At 40.5% G+C, this 23971-nt stretch overlaps 2 protein-coding genes across 7 annotated transcripts; one reads left to right on the top strand and one right to left on the bottom strand.

Annotated features, from left to right (window-relative positions):
• Positions 1-5027: 5027 nt before the first annotated feature.
• Positions 5028-12751, bottom strand: trip13 (thyroid hormone receptor interactor 13). The gene is made up of 13 exons (XM_064347553.1): positions 12524-12751; positions 11507-11657; positions 11048-11174; positions 10670-10725; positions 10463-10553; positions 9501-9573; positions 9323-9386; positions 9152-9238; positions 7875-7981; positions 7042-7195; positions 6577-6689; positions 6399-6468; positions 5028-6244 (listed from the first exon to the last, which is right to left on the bottom strand). Exons 1-13 carry the CDS (start codon positions 12622-12624, stop codon positions 6149-6151), a joined length of 1290 nt encoding a protein of 429 aa, XP_064203623.1. The 5' UTR covers positions 12625-12751; the 3' UTR covers positions 5028-6148.
• On the top strand, positions 11951-23247 carry brd9 (bromodomain containing 9). 6 transcript variants are annotated; one of them, XM_064347515.1, is made up of 17 exons: positions 11951-11978; positions 13659-13879; positions 14269-14358; positions 14943-15084; positions 15381-15438; positions 15590-15734; positions 16083-16193; positions 17128-17297; positions 17763-17895; positions 18866-18941; positions 19790-19885; positions 20174-20306; positions 20581-20692; positions 20964-21020; positions 21250-21373; positions 21797-21967; positions 22787-23247. In XM_064347515.1, exons 1-17 carry the CDS (start codon positions 11966-11968, stop codon positions 22885-22887), a joined length of 1953 nt encoding a protein of 650 aa, XP_064203585.1. In that variant the 5' UTR covers positions 11951-11965; the 3' UTR covers positions 22888-23247. The 6 variants fall into 6 exon arrangements, with proteins under 6 accessions (XP_064203585.1, XP_064203601.1, XP_064203592.1 ...); XM_064347531.1 differs by lacking the exon at positions 11951-11978 and adding an exon at positions 12762-12951 and having other exon boundaries at positions 17191-17297; XM_064347522.1 differs by lacking the exon at positions 11951-11978 and adding an exon at positions 12762-12951 and having other exon boundaries at positions 17188-17297.
• The last annotated feature ends 724 nt before the right edge of the window (positions 23248-23971 follow it).

Here is a 23971-nt window from a genome sequence, read left to right as displayed (position 1 = left end):
ATATGATTTCCCTGGCCATTAAATCCAATTTTGGCTTGCATTTGGCATAAACATTGTTGCTCTATTTCTGCAGGACATGTACCTGAAAAGGTGAGGAAATGATAAATGCCACACTGTTTGCTTTGTTAAAGGTTATTTTACTAATAACTCTGAATGGTGATGGTAGAGCTCTGCAACAATGAGGCTTTTCAGTTATTTTTTATTTTATTTCTTTCGCTGATTGGCGCCTAATTTAGGACGAAACGGAAAAGGGCCTCCAGACATGATAATTACGCCTCTATTTATCAAAGCTAATTTCTGCTCCAGACACCGCTCCCCGTGTCCTCTATTCCTCCTCTTCCTCTGACAGTTTCTTTTAACCGTTAATCAAATTAGTGGAGAGGAGTGCTGATATGCAGATGGTTTGCAGGTGTTTACTTACAATTGCAGCTACACTCTCCAGCAGAAACACAACAGTAACGGAAAACACTTGGGGCCAAGGACGGAATTTGAGATAATTGCTGTTATTTGTACTGGAACAAGATTAATGTCTTTTGATACGCCTCCATCCACTCCTTAGCTTTTTTACATTGTGCATTTGGAGCACCAACTTTTGCTTAAAGGATATGTAATTATACATATTTATATTTGAAAATCAAAATATAGAACCAATAATTCAGCTTGTATTTTTGCTGTTATTATGTACATGACCATTGAGCAGAAAACAAAAAGGGTGAGAAGAATGTACAGAAACTGAGATGACACAGTGAGAAACAGAGAGAGAGAGAGAGAGAGGAGAAGGAAAGAGCAGAAAGGGGAGGCCAGCAGACAATGGATAAGCAGAGACAACAGACATACAAACATTCATATACAGCATTTTACATAATAATTTCATTTAAAAAAACATTTCCATTCGTTTAACTCTTCCTGTTAAATAACACATTGAAAAACATGAATCAATTTATCCATCAATGTTGCATAATATTTTTGTTAACCAGAAATAGCCCAGTGAGGGGGAAAAAAACATTTTTGTTTAAGTTGCAAATGTAAAAATTCCTGATTGATAGTCAGTGGTCATTGGAGGATAAACTGGGGGTGCAGAAAACTCATCCTTTGCCTGTTTTGATCGTTTTATATAAATGCTATAAATTAATTTGAATTTTGAGTTGGAATGGAGTCAGACTCACCCATTACCACATAACTGCATATAATGGTGGTACTCTGCCTTTTTGTGCTTCAAATGTACCATTTCATGAGTAACCACAAAGTAGCTATAAAGCTAAAGATGGTTTCCGTTATCTTTGTGTAACAGAAAACATATCTGAAGTACAGAGCACATTAGGAACAATTAGGTGAAAGGAAACAAGGAAATCAACTCTCCCTGGATGATCCTTCGTCAAGAAAAATTGCTGAGCTTGTCAATCACGAAAAACAGGTTTTGAATCCTTATCGGTTTAAAGACAAGTTTTTTGCTTCAATGACAGCTCACTGGGCACTACTGTTGGTTAGTTTCATTTTTATAGAGGCAAAGACAAATTGATTGCAGTACAGCAGCTGTCCTATAAGCAAAAGGAAATCTGTATATGAGGAAAAGCGAAAGCTGGTACACAGTGCCCAAACTAGAAATGAGGCTAGTTTGAGTGGAACCCTAAAACTGGAGTAATTTCTTTTTCTTACTGGTACTCCACACGTATCTTGGATGGTAGGATAATCAGTAGAGTAGTACAAGGCAGTGTTTTCATTCACACTTCAAATTAGTGCAGGTCTGATTGAGGTCTTGGAATTTGATCTCTATAATTCTTGTGCGAAAAACATATGTTCTTAATAGTGTTTATACTGTTATCGCCCTCTACCATCTGTACCACCCTGTATCTTCACCCTTACCTATATAATTCTCCAACAGACTGGCATCCCTGTTAAGCAATCCAAAATCCTGATTAGTATTCAGTTAACACCTTAATTAAACCAAATAAATCCTGTGAATCTGAGATTCTGATTATTAAAGCTTTGCGTTCCAGAAGACTAACGGCAAAACTGTAGATTTACCTTCCAAAAAATCTCCCCCAGAAAAGTATTTTCTCCAACAAAGGCAGAACAACACGTGCATATTCTATTTTCCATTACGAAATAGAAAGATTACACAAGTTGTACATTTTCCAGATGTGGGTTATATTTAATGTGAAATTGCAAACAGGAGAGACATGAGGAAGTGTGCAGCACACAGGCTGGGCTTTTGAGGATGACAGTCTGAAGGCATGTAGGGGCGGTGTTGCTGAGTGTATACTGTCTGTAGGTTTTGAAATATGCAAGCTGAAACCGGCAGCTAGTGACATGATATGAGGAGAGATGTGGAACAAGAGGAGGGAGGAAGCCAGTGGGGCAGGAGAACTGTGGATCACTTGGAGGGACCAGTTGCCTAAACCTTTATGCAAGTATTATATCTGTTGTTGAAGGGAACACTTTCACTAGAACTTTGCGGAGCTATAATGAAACTTTTTCATCAAAATTGAATGCATTGATTTCATTACGCATTTTGATTAGGAGAATGACGGACATTTGAGTGTAAACGTACCAGTGGAATTACTCTGATCAACCCTCTCAGAACACCCACTTTGCTGTTACACTGGCTTTATGCTCCCATGTACTGCAGTCACACAAGATAAACACCCACCGCTTCCAAAGGAGTCACAGCAGGCATGTACACACTACCAAAAAATAATGGTCGACACTACACCCAACATGCTTTTTTTATAGAATTGTGAAAGTTATATCACCTCTAATTGGTAATTAGGGTATCTACATCCATCCCATCCATCCATTATCTATACCCGCTTATCCAGGGCAGGGTTTGCAAGTGACACGTTAAATTCAGTTGGATTACTTAGTACTGTGGACTGCAGCATTTTTAAATGTTGTACTGGGGCATAGTAGGTTTTGTTAGAAGCAGTGGGAAATGGCCACATTAAAAATGAGAGCAGTAATATGACATTTACTTCAAAAGATTAATGAACTAAATATATGATTCAATTACCTAATCATGGTCTTCAATCAAGACTGTAAGTAGAATCAGGTGCTGGGCTAAAACAAAAATCTGCACCCACACCGGCCATTTTCGCATAAGATTGGACACCCCTGCTTTATATTAATGCATTTCTCTTTTCGCTGCAGTAATTCTTAATCCTGGTCCTGGAGAGCCACAGAGTCTGAAGGTTTTCATTTTTTCCTTAAGATCAGCAATTCAGATGCAAGAAACCAGATGACCTGAGTTTACTGTGTAATCAACAGTATTTTTAAAATATATACACATCAATGTATGTCCTTGTTTAAAAGGTAGAACACAATCATTTAAATTTCTATTATGACTATTGTTACCACGCATATGGTATGGGGAACAGAAATTGCGTATTAAAAGACACCTATTCAAATAGCATTTTCATTTAGTTTATAAAACTCCATAAAAAAGCTACTTTTCATAATAATGAAAGGTACATGTTCCTTTTCATTTTACTGACTAAATGTGTGCAGTTGGGGAACATAAACACTAAACAAGTTTGCTATAGCCTAACCAATTGCTGATAAGATTCCTGCTTTTACAGAAACAAAGGCTATGTTTACACCACAGGTCTTCATACCCAGTTCCGATCTTTTTGCCTATATCTTATTTTTTTCACCGCCTGTTTACATCTACTTCTAAAAGTGACCATTATCAGATACCTGCTCTCACAGTTTACACTGGAAACAACCCGTATACGTACACGAGGGTTTGGTTACCGATGCGAAAGTAAACCACACCGCCACGGTCATAACACCATCTGCAATGGACACAAAACGAGACGAGCTTGAAATAATAATTCAAGCCTTTTGAAGCATCTTAGGTCCGCAACGAACATCGCCTGTATTTTGGCCTATCCCGATGCTTCGCCCACGTAGCCTACTTAAAAGGCACACAACCTGGGTATTCGACACTGGATTTACCATTAAACTTATTTCTCCGTTATAGGTGGAGTGGTTGCGCATGTAATATACGTTACGCGTTATTCAAATGCGAAAAAAGTATGAGAATATCGCATTTTGAATGACTTGCGAATCGCAATGAGCGGGAAATTCCGATCAATGAGTTAAGATGACAGTCGCATTGGCAGATATCCGATTCCTATCGGATTTATTTTCACATGAATGTGGCCCAAAACGGATCTGAAAATATCCGATTCCATGCGTTCTTTTTCCTGTTTATTTCATGGTGCAAAGGTAACCAAAACGTCAGTTTGGTAGAGAAACGTTTTGATTCGCGACTGTTCTTATTTAAAATTCTTCATGTCAATATCTCCGGTCTACCTCCACTCAAGACTGCAGTAGTATTTCGTGGAATGAGGTGTGCGCGTATTCTGCATTACTACGACATCTAGCGGTGAAGTATTTTTAATAACGGTCTACAGTGTTGTTCTTTGCACTCTTTTCCTCACATACACCATATCTGTCAACACACACTAAAATTTCATCATTAATATTTCAATATTTCATACTGACTCACTCTCAGCCTGAGACAAGCCCTCTTTTACAGAAAAACAGTTTTATCTGTAAAAAGTCATGCATCAGTACTAATCAAAATGAGAAAGTGCGAATTCAGTATAAGCTCTTGCTGACAGAGGCATTCAAATTGATTAAAGTTTTTTTTTCCTTCATGGAAAGAGCAGAGGATTGCAAATACCAATACAATGGCTCAAAATGAGGCTGGCTCATTCTATTATTTCATGCCAACTTCTGCTATTAAGGATTTAAATAGTACAATAATTAATTTGATCTGACTATTTACATAAAGTCACAAGCAACGGCTGCAGACATTCCACTGGTGAAAATACTTTTACTGTGGTCCAACACAGGAATAAACCACAACTTAAAAAAATTAGGTCAGAATAATTGGTTACACCTGTCCCGCTCGACTGGATTCATGCACTCTGGTTAGAAGGCATTAACATACATAGGACTATGTATTAGTGCAGACCACTTTACAAAAACAAGAAAGAAAAAAACAATCAGTCAATCCCAAATATATGACTGCATTTCATTTTTCAAATCCAACATTTTATATAAACACAAAGACCAATGGTACACAGCAACATCCTGAGTAATGCCTACATGAAGGACTGAGTGTTCATATAATATTCCAAAAAGGTTCACATATGGAATAAACAGAAAACCACAAAATTCATGTGAGATATAAATAGAATTTCTTCTGAAATAAGACAGATACCTCCATTTTACATTTTCTCATCCCTCTTCCTGTAATATGTATTTGGGATGCATTTAACCTTGGCAAAATATTAAACTATCACAACATTGATGACATTCAAATAATTTTACAATTACACAGAAAACCTATATGCACATCCTGACAATTACGACTGCAACATTTTCAGTTGCAACCTGACAAACCTGGATTTTAAATGTATATTAACACTGAATGAGGAAACAGCCTTGTAGTGGAGGCTTTCTCTTCCTGAACATGGGTGTAAGAAAATCACAGCACAACATGCACAAGGAAGAGCAAAAAGACCAGACAAATGCTATGGATTCATGAAAACCTGACAGTAAACAAACAGCAATCACCAAAAATTATGGAATGCCAGTTAAACAAATTAAGAGTTGTGATCTACGCAATTTGAAGGAGCTGACCAAAACAGCAAAAGCCATGAAAAGCACATACCGTTCAAAAGAGTGGCCTTTGTGTTCTCAGATAGCTCCGAGTCCTATGGCCAGAATGACAGGAGGGAGTGGGAGGCATTTAGCTCCATTATTTACCATGATTAGAAAAGAAAACACAAATATTGTGCCATTGGAGTGCTTTGTGCTAGATGGTACATAGCTGGTGTAAAGGTCCCTATGATCTGCCAGGCCGTCTGGAACCACCGTGGTCAACGGTAGGTTACATTTTAACCACTTTTGGATAAAACTGGTATGAGCGTCAACTGGAGAATCAGGTTGATGTTCATTCACTTCCAGCAGGTCCGTGGCCCTAGAGGTGCCGTTCAACCGTGTGGTTCAAACCAGCAGATCTCCGGTGGACACGAGCATCGTAGAGCAGCGGTGGCAGGACGCAGCCCACTGGCCGATGGGCAGGGCGTGGAGGGGAGGGGAGTGGCGGGGCAGGGCAGTACTGGGTCAAATCTCCTCACACACAGTTAACCAGGTGAGCATTGTCAGAGATCTGTTTGTCAACTGCTTGGTCCATAGCCTCCATAAACCTCTCAAGGGTCACCGTTGGGGTCTGGGGACAGAAGGAACACTGGCGTCAGGCAGACAAAACAAGGCAACACTGTTTAAAAAATGTTTAAAAAAACAAAGGGCTAAACAAAAAAGCATATCAAATGAGCTTTTGGTCTGTGTCAACAATCAGTCGACCATCCCTGAGTGGAGCCTACCTTGACAAAGAGGGCGTGGGCCAAAAATGGCAGTTTCCTCAGTGCTCTACCACTGAAGCCTTTGCTCTTCCTGTAAAACAAAATCTGCTGTTATGCATGAAGCACATGCTGTCACTACTCCACAAGGTTGTGGCCTTGTTGGTGATGTGGAGGCAGGGCCTGACTGACGGACACTCACACTGCGATGTCCCTGAGCGCAAGGCTGAGCTCAGAGACGTTGCTCTCCAGGAAGCCCATGGTCTGCAGTTCAAACATGGTCAGCAGCTGTTGTCGAGGGTAGATAATCTGGCACTAAGCAGAGAAAGAATGACAATGGCAGTAAGACCTGATATCCATGTTGAAAATTCACCCAAACAGACCAAAAAAAAAGCTAAGATTAAATTAATTATATTTCATAATATTCAACTACAGTATGTCTGCCATAGATTTTGTACAGCTGGTGCAAGTGTAAGTAGCATGACTGTTTCCCCCAATGCATTCAACTTCATTTAGCTGGTGTTACTGTTAAAGACCCATTTGGGTGTCAGGAAGATATGAGAGAATTACATTACTGCGTGTGCATTTGCTCAGAACTCCTATGAAGCCACTGACTTGGCATTTGAGGCATAAACACAGCTGTGCTTCTCCCCAGAGCAGGCCAAACCTTCATCAGCTCCTCCAGACAGGAATGGTAGATGTTAAAGATGGCTTCGGTGGAGGGAGGGCCAATGTACTGCTTTATATCAGCCCTGTCCACAAACGCCAAGTCAATCTTCTCCGTCACGTTGGAGGTGGTGAGGATCACCACGTTCGGGTGCCTGGGGACATTGGAGAAGAGGAGATAAGCCAACAAGCAAACCATCACAGTCCGAAAAAACATGAGTGCGGACCTGAGAAATGATTTTTGAAAGAAATATGATTGATAATAAGCATCAAATAATTCTATGAATAAGCATGAAACACCAGGTTTTGTAAACACAGAGCCTGACTCTATGAAATAACCTGACCTTACACCAGCCAGTTTTTCATTATACGTCAGGAAAAAAACCATGCTGGAAAAAGTTGCTTTCAGTGGATAAGCAACACATTTCAAAGCAATCGGTGGACATATTAATGTGCAGTTTGTCCACTGGGACAATTTCAGTTAAGAAATTTAAAGCTACACATCTTAAGGAGTAAAAAGAAACGAGGAAGGAGATGAGAGGTCAACTTTATAGATCTTGATATGCATTATGACTAATCAAATCATGATGTTTGAACCTACAAGACTGGTAATAATTATTTTTTTAAAAAGCCAATGAGCATACTGCACCTCTTTTGGGAAAACTACTTGAAACAAAGAAACTCCCAGAATCATAGCCATCACTTATAAATAATCAGCATTTTAAAATATGCTTAATCTGCTATTGACAGAAGAACAGAGCAATGATTGTCTGAAGCCACGCTTTACAATTTTAGATTTTTAAAAAATAATAAAAATTGGAGGGTTTCGCTAACCGTTTGATCTGGTCGAGCTGTGTGAGGACCGAGTTGACGACTCGGATGGCGTCCGACGGCTCGGTGCCTGCCTGGGCAGCATTCCGGGCTGCCGTGAGACTCTCCACCTAGGGGGAACACCAACGCCAAAGGCAAACATGATGCCATAGAACACAGCACAAAATGAAATGCAGTAAAATGCATTACACTTAATGCAAGTCATGCACCAATCAACTCAAAGTGCATTAATAATTTCAGTACGAACTATCATTACCACATTGCCATTTATTGGTCTAGTCCAGTGCCGTAAACTGGGAAATTCTAAAGACGAGGTCCTTTTTTCTGCCATTTTGCTGCATTTCCACATTTGTAAACTCTGTTTAATTAATTCTGACAGCGCAGAGAACCTAAGCTTTTTAGGAATCAGATCATTTACACAGATCATAAAGGTTATGGAAAATTTGTTTGAGTAGGACTGCCACACAGCATACTAACAAACAGAAAGAGTAATGTAATCCAATCTACGAATTACACAACCAGAATGAAGAATTCCGCAACATAGCAAACCTAATTTATCTTCCTTATTCCTTTGTAATACTTTCTTGTGTTGCAGAAAGTTACAAGATTTTTAAGTGTTTTAACGAAACCAAATCTGACATAGCAATCATTTCTGAGACTTGGTTTAGTAACACTTCATATGACAGTCTTTAAGGCCATTCGACAACATACTGCTCTGTGGACTTCAACAATCAGCACAAGTTAACCACAAGTGACCACAGATTTCAGTAAAGCTTTTGATTGTATCTGCCATACCAGATGGTTACAGCTTGGGTCATACACCTTGAATATACCTTACAAGGTCTAAATTAGTCCCGGACAAATCCTAATTCCTTTTAGTAATGACTTTAAAGGTAGACCCTGGGACATGACATAGAACCAAAATGAGCGGGAAAACTATGCCAGAGATTTTATGCATTTTGCGATAGATTTGTATTGTGTGCAGCATCCCTTTTGTTTTATGCTGTGCTCTTTAAGCGAAAGACTACTTCCCTTTGTACAGTTTAATTCATGCATTAGCTAGTTATTATCATTGTAAATTCAGTAAATGCAACTACGGCTTGCTACCAAGCTAGTTCAAAATTGAAATGAAAATGCTTATTATAGCCAGCTTGTTATTTCTTTGTTGACATTTACAAACAATTCAGCATTGGTGCTGCAATTTGTACACTGCTGTCCTGAGAAATAACTAATAATTTGCTCTACACTACAAAAAAAGGGTAAAAATGTATATTCATTACCTCATCAATCAGAACAAAAACCAGAGCTTCTTTATCATCGATCAACTGCTGGATCTTCTGGAACATCTTGGTGACAAGTTTACCGCTCTGCAACAAAATATGCAAATCTACTTTAAGTACGATAATGCATCCCTAGATAAAAAGCATAAAGGTAAATCAAATCAAATTTACCTCTGAAAACCACTTGGAGAACAAACTATGGCTATTGATCTCCACAAACTGGCCATACGTGTACCTACAAAAAGAGTGACAGATTGTCTACGTTATTAGGAGGGAGAGGGGAGAATTTGGTAGGCACTTATTTCCTAATCCAGTGTCTCAACCGATCTTGGTCAAAGCACACACTCACCTGTTTGAAAGTCTGATGGAAAGTTTCTGGGCCAAAGCCTTACACAGAGAGGTCTTCCCAGTGCCCGGGGGCCCTGCATGGGACAGATTATAATAAAATTCACACTCCTTTTCTAATATGATTTGAAATAAAAATGTTTAACTCAATGTTGCCAAATAAGACATCATTCATATCTGAATTACTTTTTTCCAAGTGTTTATTTCAATGTTTTAAAATTAAGGTCTAAATACACAGCCAAAGAAAAACATCAGGCCCTTCATTACAAATTCAAATGACTCAATGCATACTATGCAGGATTTTTAAGCATGAAAATATAATAAAATAACCATGCTAAGGCATATCTATGATGCACTGGTAACCTCTGTCTTTACACACGTTTGTGGAATTCCCATACCTTTACCTGCAATTATTATTCTAAAATGTGTTTGGGGTGTTTCTAAGTGTGGTACTGTTTTCTCTGTGGGGAGGGGTGGGTGTAGCTGCAGAGCTAGCTAGCGAAGAAGTCCAGGTACAGGGAAGCAAAAAGACAAACTTACAGGGCTTGTTCAAGAACTACAGTTAACCTTGGAATTGCTTTTCAGCTGAAGTTCGCCAAGGGGATTTAAAGTGTTCTGTTGGACCTGCAAGTAATGTTATCGGCAGTCTGAAGGTAGCAACAATAAGGACTTTCAAGAGGGTCTGAAATTTTCGAATTTTAAGGTCCAACGATAAAACCACTATTCAATGTAATGGAAGTACTTAATCGAATCTGCCTTTTTACTGTTGCTCATGGTCGCTCATTTCACGATATTAACGTCCCTTCCAGCTATTCGGCTAGCTGCTTTAGTTTGGGTAACTTAATTGGTGTGAGAGGGTAGGGTCCAAGAGGGAGGAGAAGACTTATTTTCTTGTAAACACAGGCTAAGAAATCCTGCACAGTATGCCTTTAAACAGCTTCACACCAGTCATGTTCTGGCCCTCACCATGAAGCAGGACAACCCGGTTCCATGATATCAGGTTGCTGTTCACGCTCTTGTCCGAGAAGAATATCGTTGTTGAAACATAATCCAAGAGCTGCAAAATAATATTTTAAGGTTCATAAAATTCACAAAAAACAAAGACATGACTGAATCCAAACATTCATTATAAACAACAAAACTGGAGTCTATGAAACAATTGAGAAGTTTTACTTGAGTTTTAACTCCATCCTCGTAGACCAAGCTTTCCCAAATGCCATGAAATTCAGCTGTGAAAAGAACAGAAAACCATTAACAAGCAATCTGGCACACTGGCTAATGCGCTTGGCTGGCACATGCGCTGACATTCTTAAACAAGGTACGAAACTTCAACTGGTTAGTAAATATCCAGCTGTGTATGTGGATAGTACACAAAATTGCTGCTCTACAAGATATGCTGGATCAAGGCTGTCTAATAAGAAGGTTTTGATACTTCTGTTCATGATTGTGAGGAGCTCACCCCACCACTGAGGAGTAATAGATAGAAAAAAGCAATAGCTGTAGAATACACAAATAATTGCTCTGCATGGTACAAAGTCCTGTTCCACCCACCTGCTGGTAACAGCCAGTGATTGGCAGCAGATAGGTCCTCCTCCTCCTCCAGGTTTAGGGTGCTGGGCCCCTCATCATTGAGGGAGAAGATATGAATGGATAGACAGCAGCTTTTCAGATCAATGGGCTGAGGGGAAAACAGGATCACTGCCACTGAATTTTCCATCACAATTACAATCTATCAGGTTGTTTTTGTATGAACACATTCAGTAGCCAGGAAAACAGTATATTTTCCATTAAACATTGTGAATTTGACTCTTCCCACTTACTTAAAACAATGGTAGTCTTCTCACTTAGTTTAAATGAAACCACCAGTCAATATATTATCTTATGAGACCCACAACAAAGAAAACAATACAACCATAACTGGGGTAAGTGAACATTACAGTTGAACAACCACATTTAATTTTGTTGCAGTAAGTGATAAGTGATACGGATTCTGGAGTCGACTGTTTTTACCTGTCGCTCTGCATCCACAATGGCCACCGATTCCACGTGTTTGATTAGGAAGTCTTCATCGAACTCGACCCACTTGTAATCCCCGAACACCACGCGGTGACGGTTGAGCAGTGCCAGCACGTGCACCTTAATGTCATCTCTTCTCGCAGTGCTGTAATGAACGAATCCTAAGGTTAGAATAGCATTAAATAGCATTTATTTTATATTTGATTTAACCAGAAAGGCCAGATTAATAAGTACTTTAATCAATTTAAAGAGTGGCGCCTTTTACAGCATAATGTCTTTCACAACACAGTTGGCGATTTCGTCCGGCCTGGAGTGTGCCCTTACAGACTCGCGTTATTGACCCATAAGCACCACTTCCACTAAAGCAACAACCCGATTTTTCCAAGAAGAGGTAACGTTAACGTTATCCCACCGAAGTACTAACAGAGCCTCGCTTAATGAACTAGCAGATGGATGGAAGTATCCTGTGAGTCATTGTGTTGTCTTTGCCAAATTAAATGTATGTTGTGTTCCTGAAGTTCAACCAGTTTCAGTCAATAAAAATATAAACGTAGTGCATCTACTTTAATTAGCAAGCTTCTAACTATTCTAAAAACTGTAATGTTAAGTTACACCAAATCAAATGTAATGGAACAGTTGATCCGTATTAGCTTTAAAATCAACTGTCATTCTGGTCTTTGACATTTAACGCTAACATTTAATGTAGCTAGATAACTAGTCTCAACAGTTATTGCAAATTGTAACATCAATTCAATTGACAATTGGTAGAATACCTGCTTGACGTTACCGGTAACCTTAACCAGCAACACGACTTCGAAAATCGTTTTAGTCTATTCAAACTGGAAAAACTGTTATATTAGCTAGCTTGTCAACTGCAGTTCGCTAGATATCAGCTATCGTAGATAGGTTATTGATAATGCTTGGCTTGCCAAGGTAACCAGCTAGTTCAGCGTTTGGCAGTCAACCAAAACAGACACAGTAGCTAAAGTTATTACCCAACTAGCAAAATACCTGTGAGATTTAACGTGAACTTCAACATGCACATTGGTGGCACTTATGTCATTTGGAGCATGCTTGAGATCCCCAACCACGTCCATTTTGTCGCCGTCCATGGTGCCAATCGTTAATGTTTAAGATAGCTAAATATACTATAGCTAACTATTAGCAAATCACACAAATGTACAAGAGATTGAACTTGGCGCGCAGCTTTAAGTCACCCGGAAGTAAACATTATTATTTGGGAGGTTCGAAATAAACACTTCCGGTATAACCTGGTTTTATTGAACACTGGAATACAATATCGCAGCTAGCCTACTAGCTCCCTATATAGCCATTTTGAAGACAATGGAGTAGACGTTGTAATTATACAGTTCTAAAGATATTTTTAAATATGGGAAAAAAACACAAAAAGCATAAGCCGGAATGGAGAACTGTTGACGGTGAGGCAGCAAAATCGTCCTGGAGAGACGGCTTGGGAGACTGGAGCTTGATACCTGCTTCCCACCGTCTGTTTTGATTCGCAATACCTGGTTGTTGATTGGACGAAATAGTTGTAACAGAATGGATTGTCTTGAGTTTCCGATGTTTTTTCTGGCCAACTGTATTTTCAGTGCATCATATGTATATTCGCATTCACGTTTTAAATGCATGTTTCTATTAACCTACTATGTAACTTCACATCGATTTGTTTGCCAGCTTAAGCTAGAACCGCTAGATAGATCCGTTTTTTACACGAGGAATCTAAATCTGAGTAACCTAAGCGATTTACTAAATGTGCATTTAACATAGCAGAATACCACCAGGTCTATATACGGATAAACCTACACTGAAAATAGTTATACGATCACACACGCGCATATGTGGTCATGCGCATACATGTAACTATATGTTGTAAATTGTTCAGGTGTGTGGGGATTCATGGCTGGGTCTGACCGAGGAGGAGAGAGAAGGAACAAGAATATTTTAAATTTGTAGGATCTCTGCTCATTCATGCTCAGCTTTCACTGTCACATAATGCATGACAAGGATCGGTGTGATTTTGGAATGTCAGTTCCGTTTAATCACTATACTCTACTGCTGCTGTGTTTCACGGTTGTATATGGAAATCCGGTGCGTAAGACGTTTGACTGTGTTTGTGTGTTTTCAGGCTATGAGGACAAACCTCTTGAAAAGCCCCTGAAGCTGGTACTGAAAGTGGGAGGAAATGAAGTGACAGAACGGTCAGGCTCTGGGCATGACTCAAGTTACTATGACGAGAGGTCCGACCATGAGCGTGAGCGCCACAAGGAAAAGAAGAAGAAGAAAAAGAAGAAATCAGAGAAGGAGAAGGATAAGCATGGAGATGATGAGGAGAGGAGGAGAAGGAAGGTGAGTGAGCTGAATTACACCCAAGCTGAGAAGAGATGGTGATGGGGACTGGGTTTATAGACCGAAGGCTGTGGCATTGTGTGGTAAAATATCTAGGGTAATAAACTGGTAATTTGGTAAATGCAAGCCATTCATTTAGTTTCTTTCAGAGAGTCTACAAAACAGATAATGGGTAATATAAACTATTGCATGACCATGACTGTCGTACTGCACTAGCTACAACTAGGTTGTGGGTTTTACTACCAGGTTGGGCACTGCTGTTGTATTCTTGAGCAAAGTACTTACCAAAAATTGCTTCAGTAGATATCCTGCTGTAAATATTGTCTGTGAAGGACGTAAATGAGTTGCTCTGGATAAGAGTGTCTACTAAATGTAACCATCTCTTTTAGGAGGAGAAGAAGAAGAAGCGAGAAAGGGAGCTGTGTGAAAGTGAGGCTGCAGTTCCAGTAGAGCCTTTCTCTTTACCAAAAAATGTGGAGGTGAGCTTCTCATGACAGCTACATAGAATGGTTCTTTTGGAGTGATCCAAACCATATGCTTTGCATAGATTAACTCAAGGAAAGGTTATCAAACTGCCTGAATATTGGGTTCCTGTTGATGGACTTGCTTGGCATTAGGTGAGAGAAGTACCAGCCAGCCAGGTGCTGAAGAAGTTTTTATTTAACTTGGTGTGAAAGAGGAGGCCTGTGTTACTTTGCATAGGTTAAAGGGTTTAGAAGCCAGGGTTCAATCAGTCTGCCGCATGCAAAGCGCAGTGTGACTCTGGCACAGTGCATGAGACCATGGCTTATGTTTCCACGACATCAGATGCGCGTGCATTCAAGCGGCGCCTGTTTCCATTGAGCCTGTTGTTATTTTTCCTCATTAATTCTTGAGAGGCCATTCTGCCTCTTGAAACAAAGCCATAGAGTAACAGGTCCCACATGAGCCGTAGGTGAGACTCTCCTCCTAAGTAACATCTAGGTTTGGCTGTAGATAATCTGAAGAGGGCAGACAAGTGTGTTTTGGGGGATGTTGAGGGAGAGCGGACGTGGGTAGAAGGCCGTGTATGTGCCTGTTTCAGCCGCTGGAGGAGAAGAAAAGGAAGCGGGAGAAGGTGGCTGAGACGGAAGCAGAAACGGAGGAGTTCCACCCCAGGGTGAAGGTGGAGGTGGAGCAGCAGCAGCTGGCAGACAGACCCATCCGGGCCTGCAGGACCCAGCAGGGTAGGGGACCCCACGGGCCACTCAGTGTCCACTCTGGACTGGGTGATTAGTTATTATTCAGTTTTTGTTGCTTCTTCATAAGCAGGAATTCAATTTGAAGGAATTGTAAGATCTGTTGGCAGTGAATGGGTGACCCTATATAGTCTTACATGCTGTGTGTGTGTGTGTGTGTATGCGTGTGCGTGCGTGCGTGCGTGTGTGTGTGTGCGTGTGCGTGTGCGTGCGTGTGTCTGCGTGTGTGTGTCTGCGTGCGTGTGCACGTGCACGTGCATGTGTCTATGCTTTTAATTCTTCAGAGAATGAGTGCACGCCAAGGCAGCAGCTCCTAGAACACTTCCTGCGACAGCTACAAAGGTGAGACATTAGCATAATGAACCCAGAAGTGTGGCTGTGTGGACAGTGTATTGCCCTCTGAGTGTGAGTGTCCTGGGCAAGGTAAGTAATGAGTGAAATTCAGTACTACATTGCCTTTATTTACACTGGCAGCTGGTCTGTCATTTTGTAGGAAGGATCCTAATGGCTTCTTCGCATGGCCAGTCACGGACGCCATTGCTCCTGGCTACTCCATGATTATCAAACACCCCATGGACTTCAGCACCATGAAAGACAAGATCACAACCAACGAGTATAAAACTGTCACCGAATTCAAGGTAATACATTTACCTTCCGGGGGGGGGTTATCTCTTTGTGGTTTTGTGTTACTGATTACAAGCCAGACATCTGTGGCCTCAATTGTCAATTTTAAGATGATCAGCAAACTGTGAGAATGATGCACATTTGCCTACATGTTGGGAGTCTGTTGTGTGGTTTAGCTGCTGTTATAGAAGAGATAGCATTCCTTACGAAGAAACTATAATCTCAATAAGAGTATTTACAATGGAAGGAGATATATTATGTAGAACATGTAGTTTACTCTGGCAAGCTTTCCTTTTTTAAAAAGTGTCTGTGTAGAGGAGGCGCTTTTCTTACGTGTGTTTTTTTCTCTGTGTGCCTCACAGGCAGACTTCAAGCTGATGTGTGACAATGCCATGGTCTACAACCGTCCGGAGACGGTCTACTACAAGGCAGCTAAGAAACTGCTCCACACTGGGTTTAAGATGATGAGCAAAGTAAGGATCTTCTCATGCAAAGAACACAGGAAACTCTAATTCATCTGCTGCTGCTGTTTTTTTTATTAGTTTACACAGTCCACTCTTTCATTAGTATTTCTAATGTGGTCCAGAGCTGTGTTGAGGGCTGGTGGAATGTAAAGTCTAAACCAAAGGTTTTTTCCCCTCCATCTCTGGACTTCAACTCCCAGCATTCACAAAATGATTTGATAGAATGATTTGTTTCTCTCAGCTAGTTGTGCTAGAACGCTTTGTGCACAGTGTTTCAGTTACAGAGACATTTACTCCAGTGGTGCATGTCTTCCTCCTGTGCTTGCTGAGGAGCCCCATACTATATGAACTACTCACATTAGGGCTCAGAAAACTATTTATTTCAATTTGATGGGCATGTCTTTTAAACTTACGCCAAGTTGAGAAATTGTAGTAATTTGTCAAAATATAAGTTGATATGCCACTCGAGCGAAGATTACGAGCTGGTCTTTGTCTGGCAGCTGTGATTAGGGATTTAGTCTTGTAACTAAAGGGTTGCAAGCTCAAAAATCCTAGATGCAGTACTGCTGATGTACACCTGGGATAGGTACGTAACCTTAATTGACCCTTTAAATAACGTGCTGGATATCATTCTGCATCCAATTGTAGTGTGGGTGCAGGAAGGCTCCCTTGGATTATTAATAATAGTAATAATAAGAATATGATAATACGTGATGACAATAAGGAAAATGAGTAAATTATAAATCTGCTGGCAAGTACTTATAAGTACTAATTTCTCCAATAATTAATTGCATGATTGTGATATTTTGACCACTTAATTCCAGCACCATCTCCACCCCCATCCCATCCCATCCCATCCCATTGGCTGTCATGGTGACTCCTGCTTGTTTGCAGGAAGCGTTAAGTGCCCACTTTGGGGCTCTTATCTCTGCTCTGTTTGCAGGAGCGGCTGTTAGCTCTGAAGCGCAGCATGTCTTTCATGCAGGACATGGATTTTTCTCAGCAGGCGGCCATTTTGGGTGACGAGGACATTGCCTCTGAAGAGCCCCCTCCTGAGGTCATACCTGTACCAGTCGAGTCTGCCAAAAAGTCCAAAAAACAGCCCCCCATCAGGTAAATGGGATTATCAACCTGGATCTGGACCTCGGGTTCTAAACTAGTCAAGTCATTAGTGGTTTAAGTGCAGGTTATTTGAAGATTATGGTTTGCATTACTCTCCAGACATGAAGGATGGCTTAATCAAGAGGGGAATGATGCTTATTGAACTTCATGATGGTTGGAGCTGTAATGGACTGTTAACTTGCTGAATTGTACCAATAATTACTTTGCTACAAAGATCTGTTTTTTTATTTTTATGATGATGCTGATTTAATTCCATTTGCTCCGGAATCATGAAGCACAGTTTTTCTGGCAGGCTCATGAGTTGGTCTGTGATTACTAGCCTAAAATTAGTGCACCCTAGTTTTGGAAATAGCCGAGTAGTGGAATGAGTTGACGTTTGAAGTTTGCTTTTAATATCCTGAAAGCAACAAAACTGCACTACAGATGTGAGTGACTGTCTCTCTGGTGCTTCCACAGTGACCCGTATGAGCCCGAGGGGAACGCCTGCAGCCTCACTGACAGCACGGCAGAGGAGCACGTCCTGGCCTTGGTGGAGCACGCCGCCGACGAGGCCCGCGATCGCATCAGCCGCTTCATGCCCAGCTCCAAAGTACTCCTCCTGCCTGGAGCATTCCATCCCCTCACAGCTCTGTTTTATTATGAATAAGGGAGGCCATTTTATTTTTTATAACATTTAAGCGGCCAAAATGCTTTTTAGGAGTGAAGCCCAGGGCTTCCTTGTTCTTTGAGATCTACTGTCATGTAGGTTTTCATTTCAACCCTAATTTGGCACACCTGATTCTACTAATTAGCATCTCTATCTTGTTGAACTTCTAATTGAATGAGGTGTGCTTTGTTAGGGTTGAACTGAAAACCTTCAGGAGGATATATCTACAGGAGCAGGGCTGGGCAATTCTGAGCTTGGCTTTTTTTTGTTCCTCTTGTAAAAATTATTTCACTCATTTTTTGGGGTATTGGAATTGCATTAGGATTATCTGTAGCATGGGGACTTGGGGAAAATATTGCCATTCTTAATAATCGTGTTGAGACTGACATTTTTCTGCAGCAGAATGATGAGTATGAATGGCAGTGTTTCCAGAGAGTTTATCACCTGCAGTGTGCACTTCTGTAACATTACCGTAATGAGTGAAAAGGTGTCATTAACCCACAGCAGAGTCTCTGCTTACAGCTCATGACACATGACATGCTTTATGCCAGTCACTCAGATATGACATTTCATAGGCAGGAAATTTGTCAGAAACAAGAATTCTGGCACCAGCCACACATGTACACTCAACTGAAGCAATAATAGACCTCAGAAAATAGTTCCTCCTAACACATTTGCCCTTTTCCCTGTGAGGCCTGCCTCCATATCAAATTCAGCATACAGATTTATAGGTTTAATTAACCTTGAAGTACAGACTAAATATTATCTTTGGTTTTCGTGATATGATTTATAAGTGAAACCCAATTTATTTATTTTTTTTAAGAATTACATTTGTCCTCATTGTACTCACACGGTCAACATGGCTGCCTTGGTGCAGGGGTTTCCCTGAGAGTTTGTGTCTGTGTTTTGTCAGATAGGGTACCTGAGAAAGGAGACCGATGGCTCTCTGGTCTACACTGTGGTGAATCAGCAGGACCCAGATGCAGAAGGTAGGCTTAAAATGAAAATGATGAACTAACTTTACTTTGATCATCTTTCATCCCTTGAAGGAGCTTAAAATGTTTTACAATGTCAGGGGGAACTGCATATTTTAACCACATTTACACCATGTGTAGAACCCACAGACGCCATTTCTCTTTTGAGCTCTGTGCTGAGAGTCAGCAGGGCTAGCATCGTTCTCTGGGAAATTAATCAGACTTTAATAGGCAATTGCCATTTAACAGATATATCTGTTTGGCACTTGAAAGTAGTTGTGCTGCACCAAGTGTACATAAAGAATTGCACAGGAAAGCAGTTTTTGAAATTTGATTTGGAAGTCTGAGTAAAAGGTCTCCTTTGGTTGTATTTTCTCATACAACTATTCTGTTCTGTTTAAGACCTTAGCCAGTTGTCTGGGTTTAAAGTTTTGTTTTGGGGTGTCCATATTTTGTTGCATTTTGTCACAGCTGTATGTTCTACCAAAAGTACAACTGAAATTTAAAAAAAGAGCAGACAGGAAATGGTGTAAATTCCATACAAACATATCTCTGCATATAAGAAGTGCCTGAAAATGTATTCTTCCTGCTGTTCATGAGAGATATTCATATTCCTCTAATTCTTAGGAGCTTATCACTTTTTCACTTCCCCCAAAATATCTGTGCTGGCTGTAGATATTCATTTACATTTCCCATCACGGACCCCAGCACCGTCATCATCAAAGCTTCTGTTTGAAAACAAATGGATGCGTTCGCTCTTCTGTTGTCACGGCATTGCCTGTAGCTGTGCTAGTTTCCATTCATTTTCCACTGTTAAGCTTATGTGGAATGAAGCTCACTCATTCATATCTTATGTGAAACAGAGGAGGAAACTCACCCAGTGGATCTGAGCACTCTGTCTACTAAGCTCTTGCCTGGTCTAACTACCCTGGGCTTCAAAGATGACCGAAGGAATAAAGGTAGGAAGTGTACATAATTTGTGCACCTTCAGTTGGGCCATGGTACAAACTGGCATGTCTTTTTAAATATTTTATTTGAGGCATAGATTTATATTAAACCCCAGTCTAAAATGGTGAAGCATATGTAATGTGTAGAGTAGGCAGGTTCAAAGACGATAAATGGGTCAGTTTGCATTTGAAAGAATAGTCATCACTAATTTGAGTTTAGATGCTGTTAATAATTGTATTGGTCATATTTGTTTGCGTTTGAATAGCGGTCATGAATGTTTTCTTTCTCTCCTGTTGTAGTGACATTCCTCAACAGTGCATATAACACACAGACCCTCCAGAACAACACAGTGTACCCAGACCTGCTCCCTGAGGAGATGGAGTTGCTTTATTCTGCTTATGGGGATGAGACTGGGGTCCAGTGTGCACTCAGGTAAGGGAGTCAGACAGAGACACTGTTTACTTATGTGATGTAGAGTGTTCTAAAGTATGTGGTGCAGCTTGGGGAAGTGGGTGTGGGGCTGGAGTGTGGACTAAAGTGAAAGGAAGGGTATTTTTCAGGGTTTGTCTTTTCAGGTGTAATACTAAAATACATACAAGTGATTTAGTATTAGCTGAGATGTGTCATCCACTTCGGTCCGTTTGTATTTAGTGGCCAGCATTGTTTCCTGTAGGTCGTTTGTAATCCAGGCTTGTGTGTCTTCCAGTCTGCAGGAGTTTGTAAAGGGCTGTGGGGGCTTCACCAAGACGCTGGTGGACGGACTGCTGGACAAAATGACAGGAGGCGATCACTCCAAATCCGTCTTCCAAATTCGACAGGTAGCGTGTTTGTGCGTCTGTGTTGAGTGTTGTGTGTGGTGTGTTGTGTGCTGTGTGTGTATGCGTGTGTTTGTGTTTCTGTGTGTGTCTGTGTGTGTGGCTGGAAGATTTATATGAAGACAAACAAAAATTCTTTCAGCTGATGAGAAACTTTTGCCCAGCATAATTCTTATCAGTGGTTAGTTTAAATTTAAGTTCATTTTATAGTAGACAGATTGCACTTGGAGAAATGTTGTAAAATAAATAAATAGAAAACTTCCCTTTTCTTCAGAAAAGAAACATGGTGATCAAACCTGATGAGATCAAGTCCAGTCTGTGTGACATGCAGGTAAACTACATTTTTTCCAGACACTCTAGTTTGTTGAAAGTCTTCTTTAACTTGATTTTAAAATTATTTGTTTTAAGTTTCACTTTTATAGTAAGTCACTGTGGATAAGATCGTCTGCGCAATGGCAGTAATGTAACATAATGTAATTGTCAATGTGGTTATGGTTTAGTGGTGCTTTGTAGTGAAGTTTACAGCAGTCTGCATTGTGCACATGCATTTACTGACCCAGCTCCTGGACTCTCAGGTGGGAGATGGGAGTGGCATGTCAGGAGAGAACAGTTCTGTTCTGGATTTCATGTCCATAAAGACCTACTCAGACATGTCCCTGGATATGTCACTGTTGAACAATCTGGGTAAGGCTTTTTGTCCATAAACGTATGTCATACACAACGTTTTAATGAAATGAAATGTCTTGCATTTTAAGATTATTGATCATCAGATCGTTATGTTAAAGCATAATGTCAGTATCTCCCTTATGATGAAAAATTACTTGCACTATTTCACAATTTTTCTGCCAAAATACAAATTCCTATAGATGAGTAATCTTGTGCTGGAGAACTGTGTATTCTACAATGTAAAAGCAGCAGTTATCCTATACACTTATTTTTATGGTAAATAAATGTGATCTGCAGAAATTAGAATATATTTTTAGTGTGGCCTCTTGCTGAGATGATACAAATCTGTTTATAGCGCAGGTTTTTATCTGTGTACGTATCTCCTGTCAGCTAAGCCAGTATTATCAGCAGGCTCACCGGTAGCGTTGTGATCATCTCCAGGTAAAACGGTAAAGAAGGAGTCGGAGCACGACGACGGGCACCTGCACTTCGACGAGACCGCAAAACTGCTGCAGGACCTCCAGGAGGCGCAGGCGGACAGGGTGGGGTCGCGACCCTCCTCCAATCTCTCCTCGCTGTCCAATGCATCGGAGAGAGACCAGCACCATCTGGGTGAGGACCGAAAAACTTTGACTGCCCCTCGCAGCTCATGGCAGAACCGTTGCAGGCCCTGAACAATGACTGATCTTATCAAACGGCAATTATCTTTAGAGGACCTTTACTGGAAGAAGTGTGCAGCCAGTACTCTCCATGCATTCTGTGGAACTGTTGGCCTGAATCCATAATGGTCTTTTTTCCAGCTGTATCAGATCTTAGAATAATAGTCTAATGGGGTACTTAATTGTACTATGTATTAGTAATAATGATTTCATTTAGATGTAAGGCATTTAAGGACATTTTATGCCCTCCCAAATGTTTGTTCATGCTGTTTTAGGCTCACTGAAATGCAATGTCATTTTCAAGACATAACATAACCTGGCTTTTCCTACTTACAAACGAAATAAAAATGCTAGGTGTTTTTTAAATGATATTTTTATATGCAAGAAGGTACTGAGATTAAATCTCAGTCAAGGGCCTTTCTGAATTTACATGTTCTCCACGTGGCTGAGTGGGTTTCCTCCCACAGGCCAAAGACATGTACTGTAGGTTAGCTCACTGTAATTGGAGTCTGAATTGCCCTTGGGGTATGAGTGTTTGAGTGTGTGCGCCCTGTGGTTGATTGGTAACCTGTCCAAGTTGTATTTTCTATTTTTTTTTCTGTTCTATATAAAACCAACTCCAAAATCGGTGCCCTAAGGAACATTTTTAGGAACTAACCGAAGGCATTTGTCTGAACTGTTACTTTGTAAATGCTGAGGGTTATGGTAATATGTCATTAGTGTGTCAATAAATCATAGGTTGATGCACCCATTTCTTGTTTTGTCCTTCCAGGGAGCCCATCCCATCTGGGTGTTGGGGACCAGGCTGAAATGGTTCATGACCCATATGAGTTTCTTCAGTCTCCAGAACCCGGGTCCACAGCCAACAGCTGATTCTCTCCCATGAGAGCCCCCTCCCCTTGTAGTAGTGAGAGCAGGAGGTTTCATGAACCCCATGTGTGGAACTGATAGTTCCCAACTCAAACCAGATCTAATGTGGTATTTTTTTACTTTATTTTTAATGTATATCATTGTTTCTGCCACGTCACACATCTCCCGCCATTTTGGGATTCTTAAAGCCTTGAAACCCCACCGCCAGTCAAGAAACTAGACCTGTAATGTACGTGTCATTTATAGGGAGGAAACTTCACTATGTTCTTGGTGTGAAAGCTGATTATGTGTTCAGCTAACTGTGATTGTTCTGTCAAGTTTTTGAGAATAAATGTCTCCAAGATCGTTGGTTTTTATACATTGCCAGTGTTTCTGTGGGTTTCTTTTTCTCTTCTTCGGACTTTCAAGTGTAGTCAGACCACATTCGCTGGTCTTTATTTGCATCTTCGTAGCATTCAGCTGCCAACTATAAACCTTGAAAAAGCTGTTTACTGAAGTAGTTGCCTGATAAAGTTGTGATGTATCTCCCTCCTCCCATTCCTAAACCCTGGCAGCTGTACTTGCTTACTAGCTAATTGCCTGCCCTGAACATTTTGTATCAACCTTTCTACAAACTGGGTTAATGTATACAGGAAGGCTGAGCAGTCGAAAGCAGTGCGACTTTCTCCCAGTCAATCTGTGTGCTGTAGTCTTCTCTCATCTCTTAAAGGCCATGTGAGTAATGAATAATACTCCTTTCAGTGGTCCAAGCATACACTTTATCTCAGGTAAGTGGTTTTTACTGAACTATAACTGAAGCTCTAAACAATACAAGACGGTTGTCTGATTACAAAATAGAGGGTCTGTTGTACAAAGCTAACTTATCTGAACACCAGTGCTGTTGTTACCTCATTGATCAGAGCTATAGTATAGGGACAGTCTGTCATTCTTTTTTAGCATTATTTTTTAGAACAGATGGTTGCCTGCCCTACGGACTCAATTTGGGTTTTTTGCTCAGGTCCAGATGAACTCCAGTGAACCCAGCAGTTCTGCTAATTAGGAAGTATGACAACATTAACCCATTAAAAAGAATGTGTAAATAGCAAAA

Source organism: Anguilla rostrata, chromosome 1 (assembly GCF_018555375.3).
Source record: "Anguilla rostrata isolate EN2019 chromosome 1, ASM1855537v3, whole genome shotgun sequence".
NCBI classification, from domain to species: Eukaryota; Metazoa; Chordata; class Actinopteri; order Anguilliformes; family Anguillidae; genus Anguilla; species Anguilla rostrata.
Note: the sequence above shows the minus strand (reverse complement) of the source record. Positions and strands in the feature narration are given on the sequence as shown.

Bases quoted from the DNA above. Each gene is read 5' to 3' on its own strand.
- trip13 (XM_064347553.1), bottom strand. From the start codon at position 12,624: ATGGACGGCGACAAAATGGACGTGGTTGGGGATCTCAAGCATGCTCCA. The intron at 9,387-9,500 runs GTGAGTGTGTGC...CTCTTTTTGTAG, and splicing joins TCCATCAGACTTTCAAACAG to GTACACGTATGGCCAGTTTG. The intron at 7,982-9,151 runs GTAATGAATATA...TGTTCCCCCTAG, and splicing joins TTTTTGTTCTGATTGATGAG to GTGGAGAGTCTCACGGCAGC.
- brd9 (XM_064347498.1), top strand. From the start codon at position 12,903: ATGGGAAAAAAACACAAAAAGCATAAGCCGGAATGGAGAACTGTTGAC. The intron at 19,886-20,173 runs GTAGGAAGTGTA...CTCCTGTTGTAG, and splicing joins AGATGACCGAAGGAATAAAG to TGACATTCCTCAACAGTGCA. The intron at 21,968-22,786 runs GTGAGGACCGAA...TTGTCCTTCCAG, and splicing joins GAGAGACCAGCACCATCTGG to GGAGCCCATCCCATCTGGGT.